This window comes from Lutra lutra, chromosome 6 (genome assembly GCF_902655055.1).
Source record: "Lutra lutra chromosome 6, mLutLut1.2, whole genome shotgun sequence".
Taxonomy (NCBI): Eukaryota; Metazoa; Chordata; class Mammalia; order Carnivora; family Mustelidae; genus Lutra; species Lutra lutra.
In genome coordinates, this window is record NC_062283.1 from 63,852,230 (window position 1) to 63,877,693 (window position 25,464).

A 25,464-nucleotide genomic window follows, 5' to 3' on the forward strand; every position below is an offset into this window, starting at 1 on the left:
AGAGGCCAGAGATGGCGTGAAACATCTCAACAGCACGGAGCAGCCCCCCGACAAGGAATCATATGTTCCCAAATGGCAATAGTACGGAGGCTGAGAAACCCATCTCTGGAGGCCCTGTGATCTTCTGTGGACCTGACTCTGGCCCTCATCCCGAACTGTCACATCATGCTTCCGTTCCTGGACAAGAAGAAATCCTCACCAGTGCATCTTAATGGAAACCCCTATTATTCACACTTCTCGGCCCCCACAGCTTGCATTCAAAAGTGCAGAAGATGAAAAGTCCTCTGTGGCCACCCTCGAGAAGGAAGACACACAGGGTCGCCTGGGTGGCTCAGTCAGTGAAGCGGCTGCCGTCAGCCCAAGTCATGATCTCAGGGTCCTGGAATCGAGCCCTGCGTCAGGCCCCCTGCTCCATGTGGAGCCTGCTTCCCCTTCACTCTGCCCCTCTTCCCCCGTGTGCTCTTTTTCTGTCTCAAATAAATAAATTGGAAAAAATAAAAAAAAGAAACAACTGATAGGCGGAGCACAGGTGCACCTGGGATTGAAGTCAGGCTTTCGCCTGGGGCCGGGAGGCAGGGACTGGGCTAGAACCTGGGGGTATAAAGGCAGAAGGAGAGCTCAGGCCTCCACTTGGTGCAATAGCCCCGCCTGGAGCAGCCCTTCCTCTGTGGCCAGTTGGGAACCGGCATCATGGAGTGGATGGTGGTGGCCTTGGTCAGCTTCCAGCTCTTGGAGGCGGCAGTTGTCAAGTGAGTCTGGGGCCTGGCTGCCGGAGCAGGGGTTCGGGCAGGAGTCGGGAGCCCTGTGAGGGGTAACCTGGCCAGGGGCCGCCCCACCAGGCTCCACTCCGGAGTTTCCGCTGGGACAGGGAGGGCTTCCTGAGCAGGTGTAAGCCGGGGACTCATAGGTCGGACGAGCTACAGCTTTGCCCTCATGAAATGTCTGTAACTGAACCAAAGGAGAGTTTGTCTACCAGATGCCCTGTAAGCCAATAAGAAATGTGACCCTGAGCTTTTGCCATGAAGCAAGATCGGTGTGGTGCTGCCCGGGAGCGTGGGGAGCTAATGCTCAAAAGTCCCGAATGCACTGATGGTTTGCAAGTGAGGGTTTTTAAGGGGAAATAATCAGAGACAAGGGGCTTGAGGTCGTGGATTCTTCTGGAAGGTCAGGGATTGGGTCAACCTCACGACTGAATGACTTGTCTTTCTGGCACTGGTCTGGTTTCTTTCTTTCTTTTTCTTTTTTATTTGTAAGATTTCATCTATTTGTTAGAGGGAGATAGAGAGAGTGAGAGAGAGCACAAGCTAGGGGAGAAGCAGGCAGAGGGAGAAGGAGGCTCCCTGCCAAGCAAGGAGCCCTATGTGGGACTCGATCTCAGGACCCCGGGATCACGACCTGAGCTGAAGGCAGATGCTTAACCGGCTGAGCCACCCAGGTGCCCCTGTTTTGTCTGGTTTCATCAGCTGTGACTGGGTGGCCCTCTCCTTCCCTGCTCGGAATCTGCTAAACACCCCAGCAATGTGTGTCAGTGATGCTGTCTTTGTTAGCAAAAGCTGGGGCCACACACTTTGCGATTGTGCAGGCTAATTCATTTCTTACTCTCTTGGGCTTCCTTTTCATTATCTTAAGCAAAGCATCCTGGTGTGTTCCCCATAATCCTTCACTACAGGCTACATGCCTTGCTGAAGACTTAATCTGCTAGTGGGCGCACTTCCAGGCAAAGGAAAAAGCGCAGCTGCTTCCCCATCTGATGAGAAAAGATGGACCTGGGACAGGTCGGGGTGATTGCTGTCCAAACAGACACTGAACGGCAGGTGTGCTTTCTTCCGCAGAAAGGAACAATGATTTCTGGATAGGCAGACGTTTGCTAAAAACTCCCTTAAGGCCCATGATTTATTTAGCAGATGGCAAAGGCATGTAAGCAGAGACAGCAGGAACGTTACGTGCACTCGCAGAGATGTCAGGAGAAAGGGAGCGAGGAGGCGTGGCTCCCAGGACCTGGGAGGGTGCCTGGCCTGCACACGGCTGCCCGTCTCACCCATGAGGACCGATGCCTCTGCTGAAGACAAGGCTCCTCGAAGAAATCTGTGTGTGATACGCAAGTTCCGGGGAAGCGGCGAGCCCGAGCAACCATCAGTCTTCAAAGCTCAACGTGAATGGGTTCCGTGCAGAATGGGGGGCGAATGCGGGGTCTTGAGGGAATGGGGAATCAGGTGGGGAAAGAAATGCAAGGAGCAGGACTTCTGGAGTCCAGAACGAGCCTGGGTGGACCCACAGAGACCCCCGAGGCGATGGCAGCAAGCAGGTCTTGGAGGAGGAGAACCCGAGGGAGACGGGGGCAGAAGTGCAGACTTCATCAGTTCTAATTCCAGGGCGGATCTGGGCTCCAGACCACCCAGGCCAACTTCCACTGTGCCTGCGTTGGGAGAAGAGCAGTGACTGGCCCCAGGCCAGACAATTCGAGGCAAGGGCAGACACAGGATCCTTTCTTCTGAGTCCCAGTCTAGTGCTGTCTCCCATACCCATGCTGTGTCTCAGTCATCCAGGACCAGGTGCCCGAGGGCCACCACCGGAGGGGACTGGGGTGAACTCTGCTATCTCTGAAATCTTTCTTAAAATGCATATCTCCTGGGCCACCTGGCTGGATGACTCGGTAGAGCACGTGACCATTGATCTTGGGGTCCTGAGTTCAAGCCCTACACTGGATGTAGAGCTTACATAAAGACAATGCATATATCCTGCCAGGGCTAATGGCCAAAGTCCTCCTTCTCTTCCAGGGAAGGAATTTATGGGATATCTGAGAGCAAAGGGCCAGGAGAGGATGTGGACCCTTGAGATGGGATGTGGGCATGTATTGGGGAAGGTTTTTGTTTTCTGAATCGTGGAACAAGTCCTGCGAAGAGCTTTGAAGAGAGGGAGAGGGAAAGAGAGAGGCAGAGGGAGAAAGAAACAAAGGAAGAGACCTAGGGAAAGAGACATGGAGACAGAGAGAAAGGGAGGGAGCTGGGACCAGAGCAGGAGCGAGAGGGAGACACACACAGACACACAGTGATAGGCACAGGGGACACGGGGGCTGGGGCCTGAGGGATGCGGTTGGAGGTGGCACAGCAGGGAGGGACGGAGGAACCAGGACTGTCAGAGGTGCTGTAGGAAGGAGGGAGGGTCCTGCCCTGACGCCAGGCCTTCTTCAGAGTCCCCCTGAGGAATTTAGAGCCTATCCGTGCAACCATGAAGGAGAAGGGCTTACTGGGGGAGTTCCTGAGGACCCACAAGAATGACCCTGTCCAGAAGTACCACGTTGGCGACCTCGGCATGGTCTACGAACCCCTGGCCTATCTAGATGTAAGTCCTGACCCTCCGTGGGGGTTCCCTCTCCTTGGGGCCAAAGACTGAGGCTGGACTCCCGGGGGTGTGCCGTGCTATCTCTCTGTACCCTCCCACCTGGCGCCTGCGTCCTGTTCCCTTCTCTCACACCTGTCAGCCCCCACTGAGGGTCTGTGTGTTCTGGGCAAGTACGGAAGATAGGCTTGGGCCTCTTCCTCTGTGGCAGGTTGTAGAGCAAGGGCTCTGTCCAAGCAGGAGGCTGGGCCTGAGGGTCTCTGTATCCCTCCAGAACTAACAGCCTGCCCCATGGCCCCCCAGAGTCTGTACCTTGGAGAAATCGCCATCGGGACCCCACCGCAGAACTTTCTGGTCCTTTTTGATACCGGATCCTCCAGCCTGTGGGTGCCCTCGGTCCAGTGCCAGAGCCAGGCCTGTGGTAAGTGCAGGGCTCGCTAGGGAGAGTGGTTGGCAAGGGAGGGTGCGGACCACCTTGGGGGAAGGGGCAAGCATGGTAGGGATGGTGGGGCATGGGGGCTTCAATCCTGAGAGTCAGGGACTTGGCCAGGGTTAAGGGGCATGTGCAAGACCGAAGGAAGAGGCTGGCCCTAGGCCTGGGTGGTCTGTTTGTCTCCCCTCTCACCAACACATGCTCCTTCACCTGCTCCAGTCTGCCCTCTGCCCCCCGGCTCCATCCATCCCACTCTGCTCTGCTCCATTCTGTTCCCTGCAGACGACGCCATTCCGTCTCACCAAAGTCGACAACAGTCTTTCCATGTCACTCCACTCCACTGCTTACTAAGTTCTCAGCGCGTGTCTCCTAGACGCAGGGGGGAACAATGCAAGAACTGGTCCCTGTCTTGTAGCCGTATTTGTAGACAGGCCAAGTTCCTCTCCTTAATGCTGACTTGGTCCCTGCCAGAGCCTGAAGGTTTGGGTCCTGACACTTCTAATCCAAAGAGTCCCTCACTGGCCACGTCCAGGTTTTTGACAGTGTGAGGGTGGAGGGAACGCAGGGATCCCCTGGAAGTTCATTTGTTCCCACAGCTGATGAGTGATTTCTCAGGAGGGGATCTGCAAGGAGGGGGCAGGGAAACAGAGAAGGATTCTAGGCCACCTACCTACCAAGGGTCACGGTCAAAGAACAACGCAAGATTCTGCAAGTCAGAGGGGGCTTTGAGGCCAAGCCTGGCCACCCTCACATGGGCCTTCCTGTGCTCCCTGAACCCCGAGACCATGTGTCCTGGGATGCTGGGGTCCCAGGATGGGAGCACAGGCTGGGACTTGGGGGAGCAGCCCTCTGCCTGCTGGCCTGTCTCCCCAAACTCTCTTTCCGCTGTAGCCACTCACTCCCGCTTCAACCCTAACGCCTCCTCAACTTACTCCGGCCACGGGCAGACCTTCTCCGTGCAGTATGGCAGCGGCAGCCTCCGTGGCGTCTACGGCTATGACACTCTGAGGGTGAGCTGGGCTGCAGGCCACTCTGTGCCCCAGGATGTGGGAGTTGTCCCCGGGGCTCTGACTTGGCCTGGAAGCTCTCAGACCTGAGTCTGATGGGAGTTTAGCCGGAGAACCTAAGAATACAGAGAAAACCTAGTGCTCTACTGAGTACAAACCAGCTGATAAGTACACCAAGTGCCCCTCCATGCTGTCCCCTTCCCACACTGAGCGCCCCCGATGAAGGGGATGACCTAGTCCTTTAGTGAAGGAGCTTAAACTGGGGGAGGGGGGTCAGGGGGAAGAAGATGGTGGAGGGGGGCTGCAGCAGCAGCCAGAGAAGGCCACTTGAGAGAAAACTTGGCTCTTGCAAGACGTGTCAAGAAGGCAAGGGGCAGGTGGTGGGGTTATAGACATTGGGGAGGGTATGTGCTATGGTGAGTGCTGTGAAGTGTGTAAACCTGGTGATTCACAGACCTGTACCCCTGGGGCTAATAATACATTACATATTTATTTAAAAAAAAAAAGAAGGCAAGGGGCAGGGGTGAGGGAGGGTTGAACAAGGGAGCCTCGAGGGTCTTTTAGGGGAGGGTATGGGGAGATGAGTGGAGTTCCACTTATCATCTCCCATCCCCTGTGTCCCTTCCAGGTCCAGAGTGCTCAGGTCCCCAACCAGCAGTTTGGCCTTAGTGAGCACGAGCCAAGTCCCTATTTCCTCCAGCTCAAGTTTGATGGCATCATGGGCCTGGCCTACCCAGCCCTGGCAGAGGGTAGGAGCGCCACGGCTCTGCAGGGCCTGCTGCAGGCTGGCCTCCTCTCCAGCCCAGTCTTCAGCTTCTACCTGGGCAGGTAAGATACTGCTTGGAGGGGTTCCTGAGCTCCCAGGCAACTCCCCCGCATCCTCCCCAGACCCCAGACAAGTGAGCTCAATGCTTTGGGGGTTGGGGGCTTCCCATCAGGCATTTGGCTTCAGCTCCTACTGTGTCTAGGACTTTCCTCCTGGGCTGTCCTCTCCTGTCCAATTGTCCCCCTGTCCACATCCCTTCCCTCATCTCTGTGTCTGTCCCCAGCCCACTCAGACTTCGCATTTCGTCACCAGTTCAGAAGCTTTCCCTCTTCTGGGTGAACTTAGCTTTGAGTAGGCTGCTCATTCTGGATACCTCTTGGATTTACCTCCTGCCCAGAGCTGCAGTTAGCTCACTGCCTTCTGGACACTTCTTTTGTGTACAATCTATTGCTTCATCTCCTTTGATGTATTGTTCTCTCCAGGTCCTGGAGTCTTCTGGTCAAGGTTCATCATTTGCCCCTAATAGGGTGTTTTTCTCACCACAAACACAAGCCATGCAGCCGCTTAGTGTGGGTGCCTGGGAGCCAGGTGGTGGGGGCGGAGTGAGTGGCCTGTGGGGGACTTTCTTTCCTCTCCAGAGTTAGCCAGCCACCTTCTGGAGATAGTCCGCGTCTACTCTCTCACCTTAATCTCCTGAGTCTGACTATCAACAGTGTTACCCTGCTCCTAATGCTGCTGACTTAGTCTCACCTCTGATTACAATTCATTCTGAGTTTTGCCCTTAGGAGCTCTGCCCAATTCCACACTCAGGGTCGGCTCCCAGGGGAGGCTGAAAGGAGTAGGGAATATCCTTCTCTCCTCTTTGCCAAGGCCCTACCTCCTTCCAGTCCCAGAAGAAAAATGACAAGTAGGGCTCAGGGTGAGACTCCCAGTGACATACGACACTAGTAGCAAGAACTGGAAGAGAGAGAAGAAGGGTGTGTGGGATGGGGCAGGGGCCTCACAACCAGCAGCTTCCCCAGAGGCCCTGCTTCTGGAACCAGAGGCATCGGGAATTCCGAGGGGCTCAGCTTGGAGCTGCAGTGATAAAGGGGGATACAACTCCTTCCCTCAGCAGGCCTAGTGTGAGGGGGAGACACAGTTGTCCTTGGGGGCCCAGTCTGAGGGAGGAGATACAGCCCTGCCCCCAGGGAGCCCCAGTCTGAGGGGGAGACACAGCCCTGACTCAGGGAGCCCTAGTGTGAGGGAGGGAGACACAGTCCTGCCCTCAGGGAGCCCCAGTCTGAGAGAGGACACAGCCCTGCCCTCAGGGAGCACCAGTCTGAGGAGGGAAACACAGCCCTACTCTCAGGAAGCCCAATCGGAGTGGAGACACAGCCCTGCCTCAGGGAGCCCCAGTCTGAAGAAGGGAGACACAGCCCTGCCCTCAGGGACCCCAATCTGAGAGGAGACATAGACCTGCCCTCAGGGACCCTAGTCTGAGGGGAGACACAGCCATGCTCTTAGGGACCCCCAGCCTGCAGCCAGGGCAGGACCTCTATTTTCCTTTGAAGATGAATGTTCAACAGGAAATCTTTTCTATAGCGATTTCCCTGATTCACCCTTCCCTTTCCCTTCTGCAGAGGTATGAGCTCTCAGAATGGAGCAGTTCTCATATTTGGAGGGATAGACCACAGCCTGCACAGTGGACCGATCTACTGGGCCCCCGTCACCCAGGAGTGCTACTGGCAGATTGGCATTGAGGAGTGAGTCTGTGCTGGAGCCTTGAGGACCTGGCAGGCTTCGAGGCATTTCATGTTATGCACCCACAGACACACACACACACTCTCTCTCTCTCTCTCTCACACACACACACTGGTAGGTACTGCTAGGAGGTACACATAGGAGACCCCTAAAGCCTTCCCCCACAAAGCCACAGCTATCCTCTGCTGGAGACTGAAGGCCCAGCTCAGCCTGGAAAAGTGGGTGAGGTGGGCACAATATAAATGGGGTAGGTCTGGAATCTCAAACATTCTAAACCCTGTGGTTCAACACTATGTGCTTACTAATTGGAAACTATGATGTATTGGGGGGGGATTAATGTGGTCATAGTACTTAAACCGTTCAGTGACACTGTCTTTCAGTGTTTCTAGAACCTTCCTTGGAACTTTAAATAACAACGTTCCGTGGCCATTTAGGTGGCCTTGAATAGACTCTGAATGGTGTGAGGCAGGGGGATGGTTGGAAGGACCTCTGCAGAGTCCTTACCTCCAGGTATACCACGATTCTGTGGCTGTGGCTGTTTGTCCCTTGGGGGTGGGGGAAAGCCCACTTCCTAGATGCCCTGAGCTGGAGGTGCTGAAGGCATTCATCTCCTCACCATTCAGGTTCCTAATTGGTGGCCATGCCACGGGCTGGTGCTCCCAGGGCTGCCAGGCCATTGTGGACACAGGCACATCTCCGCTCACTGTACCCCAGCAGTACCTCAGCGCCCTTCTGCAGGCTACAGGGGCCCAGGCCGACCAATATGGACAGGTGTGTCTAGTGGAAGCATCCTCCTTCTTTCGGAGAAGCCCCCTGGGAGGCATTTATGATTCTTTTGGGAGTAGCCCCACTCTTGGCCTCCATGCTCCTAGCTGTCCCAAAGCCCTGGAGGTGGTGGGGGGCCTGGGAGGACTGGGGCTGGGGGCTGGGTCTTGAGCTGGGAGGGTAATGGGTGGCTACTATTGGGGCAGAATTTCCTTGGAGCTTCAGCCCTTCCAAAGTAATGGGTTAAACTCTTTCCAGGCTTTGGAGTAAGATCAAACTGGACTGTGGGGTCAGGCAGGGCCCCAGCGGGATCAAGGGCACTGAGGGGATGGGGTTGGCAGGTCCTCTCAGGTGGGCGATGCGGCACCTGGGGCCTTGCTCCTCTCTGCAGTTTACCGTGGACTGTAACAACATCCAGAACCTGCCCACCTTGACCTTTCTCATCAGTGGTGTGCATTTCTCCCTGCCCTACCACTCCTACATCTTCACAGTGAGTCTGTAGGGACGCGACGGCTGTGAGGAGGGGCCGGGGGCCCGAGATACCGGGTCTCCTCACCATGTGCCATCCTCCAGCTCTTCGTGAGCCCCGCTTAATTTTCTGCCTTCACTGGTTCCAAACCCCTACGCTGGCACGAGGCCGTGAAACCGAAGAGTGCCATCTGTTATTGATTACTATTACTAATGAGTGTGGAGAGGCGCTGGGGTATGGGTTGTGTACTCACTAGGGTAAGCCCTATGGGAATCATTTTGCCTACACCATCCCACTGAACTGTCAGACCATTTGAGGAAGAGGGTGCTAATTTCTATTTTACAAGTGAAAACTTGGACATCCAGAGAGGTTAAGAAACAGACGCAAGGCTACCCAGCTAGTCGGGGTGAAACTCAGGTTGGCAGCTGAGTTTGTCTGGCTTCAAGGCTTTGCCAGCAGGCTGACCTCCTCCAGATGGGGAGCAAAAGGGAGGCAGGTGGGAACTTGGGGAGAGGAGACTGCAGATGGTCACCACAGCCTGCTTCCACCCCTTGCAGAAATCCCTCCTACTCTGGGGCTCAGCTGGCCTGTGAGCCCCCAGAGGTCACAAGCCTGGCTCCCTCATTTATGCATTTCGCACTCCTGGCCTGGGGCTCAGGGCTGAGCAGGGCCCGGTCCATGGGTGAGCCAAGGAATGAGCGCTGCCCTTCTGTGTTGTGCAGGGAAATGGCGTTTGCACCATTGGGGTCCAGGCCACCTACCTGCCCTCCAGCAGTGGCCAGTCCCTGTGGATCCTCGGGGGCGTCTTCCTCAGGTCCTACTATTCCATCTTCGACATTGGCAACAACAGGGTGGGCTTTGCTGCTGCTGCCTAGACTCAGCGCCTAGACGCCTGGCTTCCTTCTTCCTCTCCACTCCCGGCCCTGCAGGCGCTACTTTTCTGGAATCAGCCTTTTTTCTCTGGCTTCGGGGCTTTCTGTCCTAATAAATAGTTCTTCTGCATGTTGGTCAGCATGTTGTTTTTCGAGGGCCGATGTGGCCTGTAAGGCAGCTCCTGGTCACAGGAATGGGAGGGAAGACGGAGTCAGGGGAAGATGTGCTTCTACTGTACCTGTTATCCCTCAGGGGCTAAGAGTTTTGTGGGGGTGGGGAGGGGTGTCACTGAGGTTCTAAGAGAGATGGGGCATAAGGTAGGGCTTGGGGAGGGGCCCCGGACCCCTCAGAGCTTGGAGTCTCTCCACAACTTCTCTCTACTCATGGAATGACATTGAGGCAGGCATTCCTTTGTGACGCGCCAAGGGGCCCTATTACCACAACCCGAAATGCTCTCCTGACCTAATAGACCAAAGGACCGGCAGAACCACCCCAGACAAGCCCACTAGCACTGTGACGAGGGCTCCCATCCTCCCACCACCCAGGCCTTCATCTCCTCACCTGTGATCAAGCTTGCACTGGGAGCTTCTGAGAAATGCTAGATGCCCACGTACACGTGTGACAGTCATGGCTCCTTCCGGAAGGGGGGTGATGCTCCCAGAACCTATTTCCAGAAGGGCTTCAAAAGGTCTGGGCTGAGTGAAACTGATCACATTTTCACCTAGAATCCTCTGCTCCCGGGGCAGGGGGGGGGGGGGGGGGGAGGGGGAAGAGGAAGCTCGGACTGATGAGGCTTGAGGAGGGGTATTACTGGAAAAACATAATGGGAGGGTTGTAGGCTCCTTGTACACATTTCTTTCATCCCATCCTTCACTAGGCTGACCCCAACCTTGCTCCTTATGTTCAGTGGCAGGGGTGAAAGAAAAGATCTAAGTCCGGCACTCCATTCCAAAACACGAAGGAAACTGAGGTTTGCCACGTAGTAGTTTCTATAGCAACAGCCCACCATCTGGGACCCTACTACATCTTTCCTAGACTCTGGGAAAGACAGCATGCTGCACGCCTCTCCTTGGGGTCAGAGAAACCACGGGGTGTATCATAGTGAGCTGTAGTTCGTGACATCTCTGAGTAAGAAGCAAAAAAAAAAAAAAAAAAAAAAAAAAAAACCTTGCAGAAGAGGCAGAAACGAAGTGGAACTTAAGTTCCAAGTCAAAAAGCCATGGCCACGTACACAAGCCAGGGCCCACAGAGTGGGACTACAAATCCCGGCGTTCCTGGCGGAGCCGACAGGAGGGACTACATTTCCCCGCGGGCGCCGCGGTAGGCCCGCGAGGGGCGGGGCGGGGCGGGGCGGACCGCGGGGCGTGTGCTGCCCTCTACCGGGCGCGGCGGGAAGTGGGTGCGGATTGACAGGGGGAGCCCCGGCGCCCGGCGCGGGGCTTGGTGACAGCAGAGGCGGCGGCCGCGGGCTGGACCTAGGGAGCGGCGGCGGTGGCGCCGACGGCAGCTGGAAGGGCGGACGGGGCGGGCCTCCCTGGTGGCGCGGAGCCGGAGGAGTCCGGGAGGGGGCGGCAGGCGCAGCTCGCGGGCCGGACACCTGAACTTGGGACAAGTTGCCAGAGCCGCGGGGCACAGGCGGCGGACGGATTGACCTTCAGAGCTAGGTGAGCGGGACCGGGGGGCAAGGGGTGCACAGAGGGCCCGGAACCCCGGACCCGGGCTTCCCCGCCCCCATTGTGGGTGCGAGAGACAGGTGGGTGGATGGGGGTGCCGGCTGAAGAGGGGACAGGGAGTGTGTGTGCCGCGCCAACACCAGCTCTGCGGTCCGTCTAGTCCGGGACTCTCCGCACATGGCCGGAGCGAAGCTGCCTGCGGAGCCCGGGAGCCCCTCCGGCCCCTCACTGCAGGCCCGGGCTGGGGGCGGCTTCTCCGCGACCTTATGTAACCAGGCGGGAGGGGCCGGGGCGGGCATGGGCCTTCCCGACTCCAGAGCTGGAGTCGAAGGGGCGGGAGGCGTGGGAGTGAACTTGCAACAAGTTTGAGGGACGTGTGGGCCTTGCGCCTACTCCTTCTCCACCGGAGGCGGCTGGGGCGGGTGGTACGGGGGAGGGCGCCGGAGGCCCGGGAGGTGTGCTGGGGCCGAGTTCGCCCCGGCCAGGCCCAACCTAGATGGTCCCGGGGAGTGGGAGGGCCGGGACGGCGCCACGCCCCCGGGGCTGGGCTGCTGGAGCGGGGTGGGTGGAAGTACCATCCCTCCCTCCCTTCCCGTCTCTTCCTCCCCCTCGGTGTTTTAAGAAGCGGCTAGTCCCCTAGTATCCTGAGCTCAGTCTTCTTCTCCCCTTTGCATTAACTCCGCGACCTCTGGGAACCCCAACCCCAGAGCTCACGCTTCGCGCGCACCTCTTTCTGCTCCCCGGAGCTCCCAGCCATCTGCCCCAAGTACCCCCACCTTCTTGGTCCAGAATCCCGGAAAACACGCCCCCTTCCCCTTATTCCAGGAGTTCGTACCGCCCAACCCCTTGACGTCCCACCCTCGAAATCCTCGCGGGGTCTCCTCCCCACCTCCCCAAACCCGGGTGGGCCACAGGGGCATAGCGCGTGCACTTCCCTCCTGGAAGAGAGCGGGTTGATGCCAGCTTTGTCCCCGCCCCTCCGCCCCTTCCCGGCCCGGGGTTCTGGCTTCACGCACCGCTGCCCCGAGCTGCTCCGGTTTGCGCGAGCAGGTTCGCGCCGCAGCAGCCTGGCGCGCCCCAACCCTGCTCCCGCGGGGAAGGAGGGAGGGCTCCCGGGGCGGGGCTCCTCTGCACGCGCGCCCGCAGTGTCCCCAGCTCCCCCTCCCCGTTCCCTGGCGGCCGCTCACTGCGGAGTCCTTCCCACCCCAGTCCACTCCAGCCGGGATTCTCTCGCCTGTCTGTTCCGGGGACGGTTCGGCTCTGTTTCTGGTCTGGACTTGAGCGCAGTTGCCTCCTTTGGCATTACGCCCGCAGGAAGTGTCCGTGAATTAAAACCGCGCAGCCCCCACCCTGAGTGAGGGAGGCTTAGTCCAGCTGAGAAAGAGCAGGGCCCGTGCAGGCCCTTAGTGATACTTCTCAGATGTGGGCTCAGACCCCTGCACCCGCCCAGTCCAAGATTCCACTGGCCCAGGACCTGGCAATTGGTGGGGGAGGAAGGTGGCTCTGGTTTCCTCTTGGGCGGCCAGATGGGGTTGGCTCTGATCGGAATGTAGTTCCTGGCTCTTTAGCCTGTTGGCTCGGAGGCCCTCTGTGTGCCCAGCCTGGTGGAGAGCCTCCAGGCCTTGCCCTCAGGCGGATAACAGTCTAGGGGAGAGATGCCAGCAATAAAGGCTGGTCTTAGACGCGGCCGAAGGGGAGAGCCCTGCGTGGTTAGTTTGTTGGTATGCTAGTACCATGCCTCAGTTTCCCCAGCTGTAGGAAAATGAGCAATTCACTTGGCCCTCTTCTTTCTGCCTGCCCCCCACCCCCCAGACGCTAGTTCCCCCCGGAACTAGAAAGCATAAATGAGAGGCTGTTTGTGTGACTCTGTGCTCTGTCTGCTTTTCTGGAAGGGAGCTGATACTGCTTACAACTAGGTGCGGACCAATGGGAATCCTGTTCCGGTCCCGTGGAGGTGGTGCAGGGCATGGGGCAGGGGACCCTACCCCCGCTCGAGTGAGCACCAAATCCGTGGAGAACCAGATGGGCTGCTGAGGGCTGAGAATTGGGTGACTCACAGTCAGAGGTGGGCAGAGGGTGGGCCAGGGCCTGGGACGATGGGCCCACCTAGGGCCCACCCCCATGGGCAGTCAGCCCCCTTTGAGCCTCAAGGCTGGAAAGTAGGTAGGAGGGGCCTCCCACCCTTCAGGGCTGGCTGTCCTTTGGGGGTCTGGCTTCTGGCCCTCATCCCTCTTGGGGCTTTGTTTATGGCTGTAATTGTATCATTAGCTGGGGTTTTATAGAGTTACTTAGCACCTGCCCCCACAGGGAGTGGCCCAACCACCCCCTGGCTTCTGTCTCTTCCTTTTCAAAGTCAACTTGGTTTCTGCCCATAGCAGGGGTTTCCCCAACCGCAGCAGGCGTGAGAGCCAGGTTAGGGCTTTGTCCTAGGGATGGAGGGCCGTCAGCACTTGGGGCCCAGCTTGGGGCTGCCCTGGACATGACCGTGGAAATTGGGTTGACCTCCTCTGATGCTGAGGGAGGAAGGTAAGGATTTCCAGAGCTGCCAGAAGTGTCAACCCCCCACGACGCTGCAGGTGGATACGTAGGTAACGTGTCTATTGTCCTCTGAAAAAAGAGGGAGGAAAAGGTACACTCCTTCCAGGCTGTTGTGAGGGTTCAGGGTAGAGCAGTGTCTGGTACGTGGTGAGTCTGTAGTGTTGCTCTATGTTTCACTGTGGGGCGTGTGTAATTGAGAGGAGTTTGTGTGTGTGTGTGTGTGTGTGGTGATGAGATGATGGGTATCTAGGTACATGTGTACAGATGAATCGTCCGTGTGTGTGTCTGTGGGGGTATAACCACACGACATGTTGATGGAATATTCATCTAGTCTCTTTATGCTATAATAGAACAACATTCTAAGAAAATTTAGTTATAAATAATAGTTGCATTTATTGTGTCTTTACTTTTTTTTTCCTTAAAGATTTTATTTACTTATTTGTCAGAGAGAGAGAGAGAGAGCGCACGCACAAGCAGGGGGAGCAGCAGCCTCCTTGCCAAACAAGGAGCCCAATGTGGGACTTGATCCCAGGACCTTGGGATCATGACCTGAGCCAAAGGCAGATGCCCAACCGACTGAGCCACCCAGGTGTCCTGTGTATTTACTCTGTAGAGTGAGGTAGGAGTGATTATTTTCATTATCCAGATTCAGAGAAGTTAAGCAAGTTGCCTGAAGTCACACAGCATGGAAGAGGTAGGGACTCTAACCGAGGTTCAGCTTCCTCCAGAATCCATGTTCTCAATCTCTCAAGCAGACCACTTCGGGTTTCTCAGGAGTTCTCTCTTAAAAGGTGGGCAGGTGGGGGTCTGGGAACCTTCTTTGCCCCATGCAGGGTCTCCTGCTCTGAGCAGGGGTGTAAACTGGCTGAGGCCTCTGCCCCAGGGCCACACCTGTCTCCTGGCTGTTCTTCTGAACTCTGCTGACACAGGTGACCAAAGGACCTCTGGTGAGGACTCTCCTGACTGGCCCCGGGGAGGAGAGGAGTTCAGACAAGGCTCCCCGGGTCTCCTTGGAAACCTCACACATTAACTTGCGTGCAACCCTCGCTAGGCACTTGTTTACTAGATGTGGGGAAAGGCTGCGGCAGCTACTGAGTGAGAATGAGCAGCCACCAGTCACGAGAACACAGGAGTCCCTTCCCAGCCAGCCGGTATGGGCGTGCAGGTCCCACTGCTCTCAGCCTCCGTCTCCATGGCTGGGAACCTATCACCTAGCCTGGGGGTGTGTGTGTGCGGTTTCCCCTCTATTGTGAACCTTCTATGGCTCTCTGGCAAAGGCACCAGACAGGAGAGGCTCCCCAGAGGGTCCCCGGGGGAGGGGACACTACTGAAGTCCACTCTCTAGAGCATGAGCTCAAGGCTGGCCTGGGTGGTACGACCAGCCAGTTTCTCTTGGGACATAATCAGAGCCAGCACGAACTGAGCCCTGAGCTAAGTGCCACGTCGCCAGGAGATTGTTGAGAATAGGAGCTCCAGGGCCAGGCTGCTTGGCTTGGAATCCCACCTCTGACATATCCTAGCTGTGTGACCCCGGGCCAGCTGCTTAACCCCGCTGTGCCTCCATTTGCATGCCTGGAAAGCAAGTGTTAATGCTAGCACCTGCTTACTAGTGCTACAGGGAGGGCTGAGTATTGTTTTTTAAGATTTTATTCATTTATTTTAGAGAGAAAGAGAGAGAACTCCAGCAGGGGAAGGGGTAGAGGGAGAGGGAGAGAGAGAATTCCCAAGCAGACTCTGCGGTGAGTATGGAGCCCAGCTCAGGGCTCAATCCTAGGACTATGAGCCAAAATCAAGAGTCAGACGCTTAACTGACTGAGTCCCCCAGGCACCCCATCTGGGATGAGTATTTTTTTTTTAAAGATTTTATTTATTTATTTGACAGACAGAGATTACAAGTAGGCAGAGAGGGAGGCAGAGAGAGAGAGAGGAGGAAGCAGGCTCCCTGCTGAGCAGAGAGCCCCATGCACGGCTCGATCCCAGGACCCTGGGATCATGACCTGAGCCGAAGGCAGAGGCTTTAACCCACTGAGCCATCCAGGCGCCCCTGGGCTGAGTATTTTGACACGTGCTGCAGGTATGAGACTTAGAATAGCTCAAATGAGACCTAGAATAGCATCGTGCTCAGAGATGTTATTAATCGTAACAGACTCTTACAACTCCTTTATTTCTCTATTTCTCATTCCCAAGTGAGGAAATAGAGGTACAGAAAGCTCTAGCGAAGGAAAAAAGACCTGTGGGTTGCAAACTGGACTCCCCTGCACATCTGACACCCTTGAAAGCAATGCCTTACGTGGGGCTTTGTAGCTTTGGTCGCCCCAGCCCCCCTTCATTCCCTGGTGACCACACCCAACCCGATCCCTACAGTTACGAATGGACTACAGTGCTTGAGGCATCTCTCCGGCCCCCTGCCCTGCCCCGCCCCTGGGGATTCCCTGGGTAGCATCTGGCCTAGACACTCACTACCCACTCCTGACCCATGGCTCGCCCCCCAGCGGATGCCTCAGAGGGGCAGGGGCATGAGGCAGAGCCATTGCTGGTTTTCTTTCCCGGCTCCTAGGTGTGGGCATGCGGAGGAGGAGAAAAGAGGTCTAATACCCCCACCATGTGATGCCGTGGGGATTAATCCAAAATTCCAGCAGGTTTTCCAGAAACCCATGGTCCATATTTCCTTCTCCCAGTCCCTTGTTCATGCTGGTCCCTTCTCCTTCCCACCCCCCTGTGCTCCTCCCTCTAACCAAATCCTCTGTCCATCAGGGCACACCTTCCAGGGAGACGAGGAGATGGATCCATGGGTCCATGACTGTAGCTTTGGCTAGATATTATGATCGCCTGGGGAGCTCTTAAAAATACTGGAACATGCCTGGCTGGTTCACTTGGTAGAGCATACCACGCTTGATCTCTGGGTCATGAGTTCAAGCCCTACACTGGGTGGAGAGCTTACTTAACCAAAAAAAAAAAAAAAAAAAAATTACTAGTACATCTGAATCTTGAAGGAGGAGCCCATATTAAAAATTCCCCAAATGATTCTGATGCCCTTTTTCCAGGGCAGCGACTCTCAAATTGGAGTGGGAATCAGAATCATCTGGAATAGTTGTTAAAACGCAGATTGCTGTAACCCCAGGGTTCCTGACTGAGTAGGTCCAGAATCAGTAGGCCTAGAAATTCCAGTAGGTCCTGGAACTTGTATTTTGGATGAGTTCTCAGGTGATGCGAATGCTCCTGGTCCCCAGACCATGGTTTGAGAACTCACTGCTTTGCGGTTTCCCAGACAGAAGCTTTCTGTCTTCTGGGTCTCTGGTTGCTTTGGGCCTCTGAGGCCTGTCTTCTTTCTGAAGCCAGATCCCAGGGGGTGGAGACCACTGTGACACCACTTGGTGACTGCTAATCCCTGGTATAATCCTATACTCAGCTGCCTTCCCCACCTTGGCTCTCTGCCTGCACCTCCTGTTAAACTGACCAGCCTTGTGGTCTCGGCACCACCCTCTGGGACAGGTGCTCAGGAAATATTTGTTGCTTGATCAAGGTGAGATGAGGTAGACACCAAAGGACCGCACTGTCCCCAGGAGGCATCAGAACATGGAGTGGGGTCTAAAAGCTCCTGTGAAAGTGCTTGAGGACAGAGTGCCATTGTGGGGTTAGTGGGGAGCTGTCCAAAGTGGTCCTTGGCTCTGCTGAAGTGAGGCCAGAGAAAGACCCACCATGTGACTTGACTTTCCTACCCCGTGGTAGGCAACTATGGCATCACTGTTGAATTGTGTTTCTTAACTACTAATAAAAATGATTAAACACACACAGAAGGCAGCTGAGACCTTCTCCTTCCTGACCCAGACTGGAGATGTTGGCTGGGGTGGGGGGCTTGTCACTGATAGATGGAGGAGTGTCTCCATCATCTTCTAGGAGGTCCTGGGCCTTGAGGGCAGCAGATAGCTGGGCCACCTTGGGGACTCACCCCTGGGCTCTTGGGGTGGATCCTTTCTTGGAAGCCGGAGAAGTCATAAGGTGAGAAGAGGCTGTGACAGGGTCTTGGGCCCTGCAGGGAGGTGGCAGGGTGGGCTTGGCCACTGAGCACGTCAGTCAACAGATGAATGGAACCCTCCAGTGCCAGCATCCTGAGCCCAGAGGCTGGGTCTGTTTTGTGTGATGCTGTATCCCCAGGGTCCAGAAGAGAGCCTGGGATCCAGCGGGAGCTCAGTCAGTTTTTATGGAGTGAGGGCCTGAGTGTGAATTGAGCCCCCGTCAAGTGCCCAGAAATGAGGACACAACAGGTCTCTGCCCTGTGGGCAGGGTATCGGTTTCACCATCTAATACTCAGGGATGGGCACACGCTAGACAAGGAGGAGCTCCCTGCCTCTCCCCACACTCTCCCCACCCCAGCCTGGCCACCTGCACTCCCCGGGATCCAGGTCCAGCTTCACTCTGGTTTAGGGCTGACAGTCTGTCCCTTCCTGTGGAGAGTTTGCCAGCGTCTCCCCACAGCCCCCCCTACAGTGCTACCCGTGGGTCTCTGGGGTGGGGCTCTGGTTTATTTTCTCCTGTTTGCCAAGGGAAGTCACAGCCTGTCCTCTGCCTTGTTTATAATTGGTTTGGGGACAGCACCTGCCTCAGCTCCCCCCTGCAGTCCCGGAGAGGTACAGAGTGGCTGGGAGGTGACACACTATCCTGTCCGGCCTCTGTCACCTCTCGTCCCCTGCCAGCTCTGGACAGGTGTGCTCTCAGCGGCCCCTGCAGCAGGGTAAGGCTGGCTTTGCTGGGGGCTGACTAGGGCTGTGGGGCTGGGGGCCTTAGAAGCTAGCTGGTGCCTCCCCCATATTTTGGAGAGCGGAGGACTAAGGCCTGGGAGCCTGAGGGAGCCTCTCCAGCACCCCATGGCCTGGGGCACACTTAGGGTCAGCAGGCACACACTGAGCACCTCCTGTGTGCCTAGCGCTGTGCGGGAGAGCAGGGTGGGTGGGAATGAGAACACAGCTCCTCCCTCTGGGCTGACAGCCCGGCGGGGAACTGTGGGAAACACAGACGACAGAGAAAGGGGACTAGTAGAAGATAGTACAGAGTTACATATAAATGAATGGAAATGTGTCCAAGCCTGGCCCTTCACTCTGAAAAGCGTTCTTCCTCCGTCCAGAGAGAGTTTTTTTTTTTTTTTTAAAGATTTATTTATTTATTTATTTGACAGAGAGAAATCACAAGTAAGCAGAGAGGCAGGCAGAGAGAGAGGAGGAAGCAGGCTCCCCGCTGAGCAGAAAGCCCGATGCGGGGCTCGAACCCAGGACCTGGGATCATGACCTGAGCCAAAGGCAGCGGCTTAACCCACTGAGCCACCCAGGCACCCCCAGAGAGAGTTTTTATGAAAGAGTTGTGCCAGCTTGGCGATCTTGGCTCAGCCCTGCCCACCATCTGGGCCCCCAGCAAGGCAGCTCTATTGCTTCCGGGATCCTCTTACCTGCGGGTCACCAGAAGCTTCCCTCCTGGACAGAGTCCTTCCTTCCAGGAGGACCAGAGGCTGCTGAGTGCAAGGGGAGGCCATGGGAAAGCGCCGGCCGCCCACCTGCCGTTCGGAAGCCCCCGGCGATGGGCGAGGGGGGAGGTACTAACTGGGGACCCCACAACTCAGACCTCTTTGGGCCTGCCTGTTGCTCTGCCCTCAACAGTTGACCTGGGATCTGGGCCCATGATTTTGTACCTCCCCCCACCTCCTGCACCATCTGTCCTCCCCTCTCTCCTTTGCCCCCCATGTTCCCATCCCTCTTGAACCTCCAGCTACTTCCACTGTGTCCGGAACACGGGCCCTCAAAGTGTGTGTGTCTCTCTCTCCCGCTCTCTCTGCCCGTTCTCGCCCTCTTCTTTATTTCTTTTTCTGCCTCCCACCTTTTAGTATTCGGGGGGTCCCTTCGGTGCCTCCCCGGTGTCAGCCTACCGGCTCTGCTGTTGGGGGCCCCGAAGAATGGCCCAGGGCAGGGTGAGATGGGTATGAAGGTGCCCGGCCCTACACAGCCTGGGGCTTGTGGTGGCTGGGGCACCCTGAGGTGGTGGTGGGGAGATGGACTGAGGGGCAGCTGGCCAGCTGGGGGAGCCCCTCCACAGACAACCCTGGGCATCACCGGGGCATCACAGATCCAGACCTATGATGAACTATAGATTCCTCTCTGGTTTGTTGGGCCTAATTATAGTGGTTTTCAAAGCCAGGAGTGAGGAGATAATATTAGAACTTCTGTTTCTATTTATTTATATCCCATCCTTTTCCTCCCCTTTTAATGGTGAAATACGCCCTCTCTGCTGATAAGAGCACAAACATGTACGTATGCCGTAATAAGTAACTGTAATCACCCAGGTAACTACCGCCCAGGGGAAGAAACAGAACGCAGGCTTCTGTACCCCGCTTCTGTCCCGACTCCCCTCCCCTCAAAGGTAACCACGATCCTGACCTTTCCGATCATCAGTTCCCGCTTTTTCTTATCGCGGAAGCACTGATGTCTGCAGTCTCTATCAGAAGAGTTCAGTTTGGCCTGATTTTGAATTTGATACAGCTAGGATGACACTGAACGCATTATTATGTCAAGGTTCTTTCCGCTCCACATTTCGCTTGTGAGATCTGTCCAGGTTATGACGTGTAGCTCTCGTGTGTTCATTTTCACTGCTGTGTTGCGTTTCCCTCTATGAACTTGCCACCGTGTGGCTGTACCCAGCCTGCCACTCGTGACCGTTGGGGTTTCTCTCCTTTTTCGACTACTGTGAACAGTCCTGTAAGAATGTCCTCGTGTGTGTTTCCTGGTGCCCTGGTGCATGTATTTCCCCAGAGTGCCTATAAGCCTGAATGGAATTGCTAGAGCCCACGGTGTAAGAGGGAGAGGCCTAAGCAGACTCCTCGCTGAGCGCGGAGCCTGATCTGGGGCTCGATCCCGTGACCCTGAGATCACGACTTGAGCCGAAATCAAGAGTCAGATGCTCAACTGACTGAGCCACCCGGGAGCCCTACCTTTAGTAAATATCTTGTTAAGTGGTTGTGCCAATTTATTCCTCACCAGGGGCACCTGAGAGTTCTTGTTGCTCTGGATTCTAGCCAACACTTTGTATTGCTAAAAACTGTTAACTTCTTCCATGTTGGTGCATGTCGCTGTATCTCTCCTTGGGTATAATTTGCATTCCCCTTTTCATCCTTTTTTTATTGATCTGTTTTTGTGGGGGTTTGCTGACCTGCATGATCTATTCATACATTGGTATTTATGAGCAATTTATGAGAAAAGAAGCATGTACTGGGGATGCTCGAAATTTTGTACTCGTAGCCGTGTGCGGTCAACATGGCTGAAAGACTGTGACAATAGTGAATGCCAGGGAGGGCTCCAAGTTGGGAGGTAGGAAGACGGTCTTCAGAGGGGACCCCCAACGGGGCGGCCTCTGCAAGGGCCTCTTGCCCAGCACATCTGGCAGCGGAGGCGGAAGGCTCGAGAACTGGAGCCTTCAGTAGATACCATGCACCTTAGAATCGGCAGGTGTCTGTCTTTCAAGGTCTCCTTGGGTGGTGGTTCTCAACTGGTGGTCATTTTGCCTCCCCGGGGACATTTGGCAATGTCTGATGACATTTTTGGTTGTCACAACTCAGGAAATGCTACTGGCATTTAGTGGGTAGAAGCCCGGGATGTGGCTGAACATCCTGAAATGCTCAGGACAGCCTCCCAGCAAGGAATCCTCCAGCTGCGAGCATCAGTGTTCGAGGTTGAGAAACTCCGACCTGGAAACAGAGCCAGGAAACTGAGATTGGCCATGAACTTGCTGCATAGCCTTGGGAAAGTCACATCACTGCTTGAAGCCTTGGTCCCCAGCTAGGGACAGTGAGAGTGATGAGGGGGCTGCCCTTCCCCTCCCCAAGGCTGCTGTCAGGACTGGGGAGAGGGGCACTTTGGGAGGCATCCCTGCCAAGGGGCATCTGCTCCTTGTTTCCTTTGTGGTACCAGCCCCTCCCCCTTGACTGTGCTCCCTGTCCACTGAACTAGAGGTGTCAGGTGACCAGCTGTGAGCTCGGCCCTGGTTCCTGGTATTCCAGGCCTCGGGGCTGTGGGGGAACTGCCCAGAGGGCCCCAGCCTTTTGATGAGGGCAGCAGAAATGAGGGGCTCTCTGGGGAGCTCTGGGGCCCAGGTAAAACCATTTCTGACTTTGTCCTCAGCTGGGTGGGAGTCCAAGGTTGTATGGGGTGATAAGAGGTGCCTATCATACTCTTTATCTGAGGCCCCATTTCGAGTCCAGGTCGTGAGGGGTGGAAGCCAGAGGTCATTCTTGGGGGCTCTGTACACCCAGGCTAGCTTCTGTGTTCTTCCAGAGTTGCTATCCCAGGGAGGGCCCAGGCTTGGGTCAGAGTCTAGGTCAGAGTCCCCTGGGCCTCTCTGACCTCCCTGTTCTAGGGCTCATTTTGCCTCAGTGGCATCTCCGGCCTTCTCCATGAACCACGGCCTGCCTGATCTTCTTTCTACTACCATGTCCCTTCCTGAGCCATACTCTCATGGAAGGGCCCAGGAAACTCACCCACCTTGAGGGACAGGTGACAGACAGTGGCTTCATCATTGCCTGCCTTTCTTGACAAGGAATTTTCCCTGTCAAAGGCAGGAATCCCTTAGGCACCAGAGAGAAATGCTGGTGAAATGAACGTTTGTTTGACAGGCAGGCTGTTAGAGAAGTACTTTGGGGGCTGGGGAACCTCTGACATCACATGTAGCAAGAGTGTGTTGTCACAAGTGAATTATTGTGTGGCTGCTTGTATCTTCCCAGAACTTTCTAGAAGAATCTCGGTCTCGGGGTCCCTTCCCAGGTGGGCTATATCATAAGACTGTGAACCGGGTATCTGGAGGACCTGGGAAGGCCCAAGGGCAAGGTGGCAGATAACGTGGTCAGTCAGGGAGGTGGGGGACTATGGTGCTTCAGGCTAAGGATCCGTGCCTCCAGGAGGGGCTGGGAGGGTGTGCGGGTTAGGGCTAGGCCTGCACTAGACCTGGTAAGATTCCTGAAAATTCTTGCCCCTCTCGATCTTGGGGCGGGGCAGCTTGGTCTGTGCCCTGTGGGGCTTGGCTCTGTGGGTCATGGGGTCTGAAAAAGGCTCAGGCCGGGAGGATGGAGGGCACTGTAGGGGTCCTGGGCCCCAGGGTGGGTGAGTGAGATGGGGTGAGTCGGGTTGGGAGCCTGCCTGCGCTGGGTAGTCTTGTGGGTGAGCAAAGCCTTCCGGGCGGGCGAGCGGTTCCCTCTGTACTGTGAGTAATCCTCGGCCACACTTGCAGCTCCCAGGGGATTGTGCAACTTCCTCTCAGACTGAGGTGCAGGGGGCTGGGTGAGAAGCAGTGCTGGGGAGAATGAGGAAACTGGGTCCGGCACCCGGGGCAGGGGCCTGGCCCTGGGCTCTGGCCCCCCAAGGAGCTGAGCTTTCTCGGGGGCTCCTTCCAGGGGACTCGCCTCTCCCAGGTATGAGGGAGTGTGTGCATACGTGTGTGTGTGTGTGTGTGTGTCCTGTCTTCGGGGAGGCAGGTGAGTGGGGATGAGGCCCCAAGGCCTGCATTGGCATCAGGGTGTCTTCTGAAGGGGATGGGGAGATACCTTGCAGGGTCTGGGTTGGGGAAGCAGGTGGCACAAAGGAGGGGCCTCTGGCCAGATTCCAGGTGGGGACTGGGGATGGTAGAAAGCCGGTGGAGTCAGGAGTCCAAGGAGCTGGCTCCTGCCCCACTTCTGAGGAGCTCTGCCTCCCTGGGCAGCTGAACCCAGCCCTGCCTGCCTGGTCTCCACATCTCCAGGCTTGTTTAGAGGCTCTGGTGAGGAGATAATGAGGTGCGTAGCCAGGCCACACAGTACATACCTCCTTACCTCAGGGATTGGGAGCAGATACTCTGTTGGTCCCACTGGGTTCGAATTCTGGCCCCGCCACTCTGCAGCTAGGTGATCCTGGGGTAAGTCACTTAGTTCCTTGGTGCCTCAGTGTCCTTGTCTATAAAATGGAGAGAACAATCATAGTGCCTCTATGTGGGTTCATTCTGGGGACTAAAAGACTTAATTCACGTAGAGTGCTCAGTGCACTGCTTGACAAGCAGTAAGTAGGCACTCTGCACAGGTGACCCTTCTCCTGGTGCAGAAGCATGTTCAGGAACCACAAAAACCCGCCTGCTGTTCCTGTCATTAATTTTGATGGCAGGGCTTTGCGTTGGCCCTGGGGACGATAATACTAAGCACCCACCTTTCCCAGGCCTTACTGCATTTCAGGTGCTGTGCCAAGTGCTTGCCCTGCAGTAGCCCCTCAGCCCTCAGAGGCTCCCTTTGTGGGGGGGGTGCTGTGTCATCACCCCATTTCATAGCCTGGGACATGGAGGCACAGAGAGGGTGAGGGATTTGCTGCAGGGCAGTGCTATCAGTGAGGGAGGACCGCAGAATGGTCCGCTGGAGCCCTGAGATGGGACCTGCCGCCCCATCCCAGCCCCTTTCCTGGGTTCAGGTGGAGGTGGGTTAGGAGGAGGGAGCAGGGTCCGCTGTGAAGGCAAGAAGGCTAGCTCGCCTCCAGACCTGTGGTCCCCGGCCAGTCTCCAATCAAGTAGCCAACTAAATGCACCCATGGAATGGCTTTTTAGTGCTTGGAGTTGGAGTGAGCTTCCTGCCAGTGTGCAGACTCAAGAGAGGGGCTGAAGGCCCTCAGCTGGGGGTGGGAGGGTGATGTGGCTCAGGAGTTAGGAACGTGGCCCCAGATTCAGACAGATCTGGCTTTGAATTCTGCCTGAACCATGTACTGTGTGACATTGGGCCTCAGTTTCCTCACATGCAAAATGGGGATAGTAAGAGCCCCTACCTCTTTGGGCGATGGTGAGAATAAAATGAGATACCATAGTAAGGTGCTTAGCACAGGCCTGGCCCAGAGTAAGTGTCTGATGATTATACAGAAGGTCATGTGCTGGGTGGGGAGTTTGGGCCACACAGATCTCCCTAGAAGGCTATAATTTGAACTGTGGATCAAGGCCACTAAGGGGACCCTAATTTCTGGCCATGAAGTCAGCTTAGTGAGTCTCAATGAACATTTTTTTTTTTTCAGTGAGAAAGAAGATCTAGAGAGGACATCCAGGTGTATTGCATGGTCTTGGCCACGTGTTGTTTTGTGCAGCTTTTTTTGTTTCAGGTTCATATGTGTGTGTGTGTGTGTGTGTGTGTGTGTGTGTGTGCAATGTTTACCGAGCACCTACTGAGTGCAAGACCCAGAGCCACATGCCGGGGTCTAGACTGAGAATTGTGGGCCTGATTCTCAGCATAGTGTATGTGGGTGACTGGGCCCCGTGGGGCGTCAGCTGAGGCAGAGCCTGAGGTGGCCAGAGAAGGCTTCATACATGGATAGGGACAGTGTGTGTGGGGGGGGGGGTGAGAGTGCCTGGGGTGAGTGGTTGATGCGGGGTCTGGAGCTAGAGAGCCACCTTGGGAAGTGGGGGTCCACTTCTGTGGAGGGTTGCAGGGCCAGGTCTGGCTGGACTGTCCATGCCAGCTAGAGCAGGGGACTGGGTGGGGGTCATCCCAGGGCACTGGGCAAGGGCTGTGCCCTTCTTCTCTCGCTGGGGTGGGGTGGGGGTAGAGGAAGACTTAGGATTACTGATGCTCCTCCCATCCCCAAGACTTGCAGGATCTACAGTGACTCAGTAAGACCCAGGGCCCCTGCCTTAGCCATTTCCTCCCCTCCCCTGAGCCTTGGGAGCCTCCTGAGCCTTTTCCTCTCTACTGCCCCAGCTGGCTTTAATGAATCTGGCCTGGAAAATGGATCAGTCCTGAGCCCTGGTCCAGGGTCCAGAAGCCTTTCTGCTACTTAGATCTCTGCCCAGGGCCAGTTGGGGGCTCAGTTTCTTCATCTGTAAAGTGG

The 25,464-nt window shown here is 56.0% G+C and overlaps 2 protein-coding genes and 1 long non-coding RNA gene across 5 annotated transcripts in view; 2 read left to right on the plus strand and 1 right to left on the minus strand.

Moving 5' to 3' along the window:
- Nucleotides 1-523: 523 nt before the first annotated feature.
- Nucleotides 524-9,397, plus strand: PGC (progastricsin). The gene is made up of 9 exons (XM_047732602.1): nucleotides 524-749; nucleotides 3,192-3,342; nucleotides 3,643-3,760; nucleotides 4,664-4,782; nucleotides 5,408-5,607; nucleotides 7,168-7,290; nucleotides 7,912-8,059; nucleotides 8,445-8,543; nucleotides 9,245-9,397. The coding sequence occupies exons 1-9, from the start codon at nucleotides 691-693 to the stop codon at nucleotides 9,395-9,397; spliced, it is 1,170 nt and encodes a 389-aa protein (XP_047588558.1). The 5' UTR covers nucleotides 524-690.
- On the minus strand, nucleotides 1,876-10,132 carry LOC125101960 (uncharacterized). The gene is made up of 5 exons (XR_007127989.1): nucleotides 9,957-10,132; nucleotides 9,284-9,576; nucleotides 4,705-4,895; nucleotides 3,652-4,141; nucleotides 1,876-2,416 (listed from the first exon to the last, which is right to left on the minus strand). It is a non-coding gene; the product is annotated as an uncharacterized LOC125101960 (long non-coding RNA).
- Nucleotides 10,133-10,932: 800 nt separating this feature from the next.
- Nucleotides 10,933-25,464, plus strand: part of TFEB (transcription factor EB) — a 53,810-nt gene continuing 39,278 nt past the window's right edge. For 2 of the 3 annotated variants that reach the window (XM_047732599.1, XM_047732601.1), the window contains exon 1: nucleotides 10,933-11,059. The gene's annotated coding sequence lies outside the window, so the exon portion shown is untranslated. Of the gene's footprint in view, nucleotides 11,060-22,935; nucleotides 23,049-25,464 lie in introns of those variants that run through there. The other variant, XM_047732600.1, reaches the window with a different exon arrangement.

Coding starts and splice junctions, on each gene's coding strand:
- PGC (XM_047732602.1), top strand. CDS start 691: ATGGAGTGGATGGTGGTGGCCTTGGTCAGCTTCCAGCTCTTGGAGGCG. Junction 750..3,191: donor TTGGAGGCGGCAGTTGTCAA/GTGAGTCTGGGG, acceptor GGCCTTCTTCAG/AGTCCCCCTGAGGAATTTAG. Junction 7,291..7,911: donor TGGCAGATTGGCATTGAGGA/GTGAGTCTGTGC, acceptor CTCACCATTCAG/GTTCCTAATTGGTGGCCATG.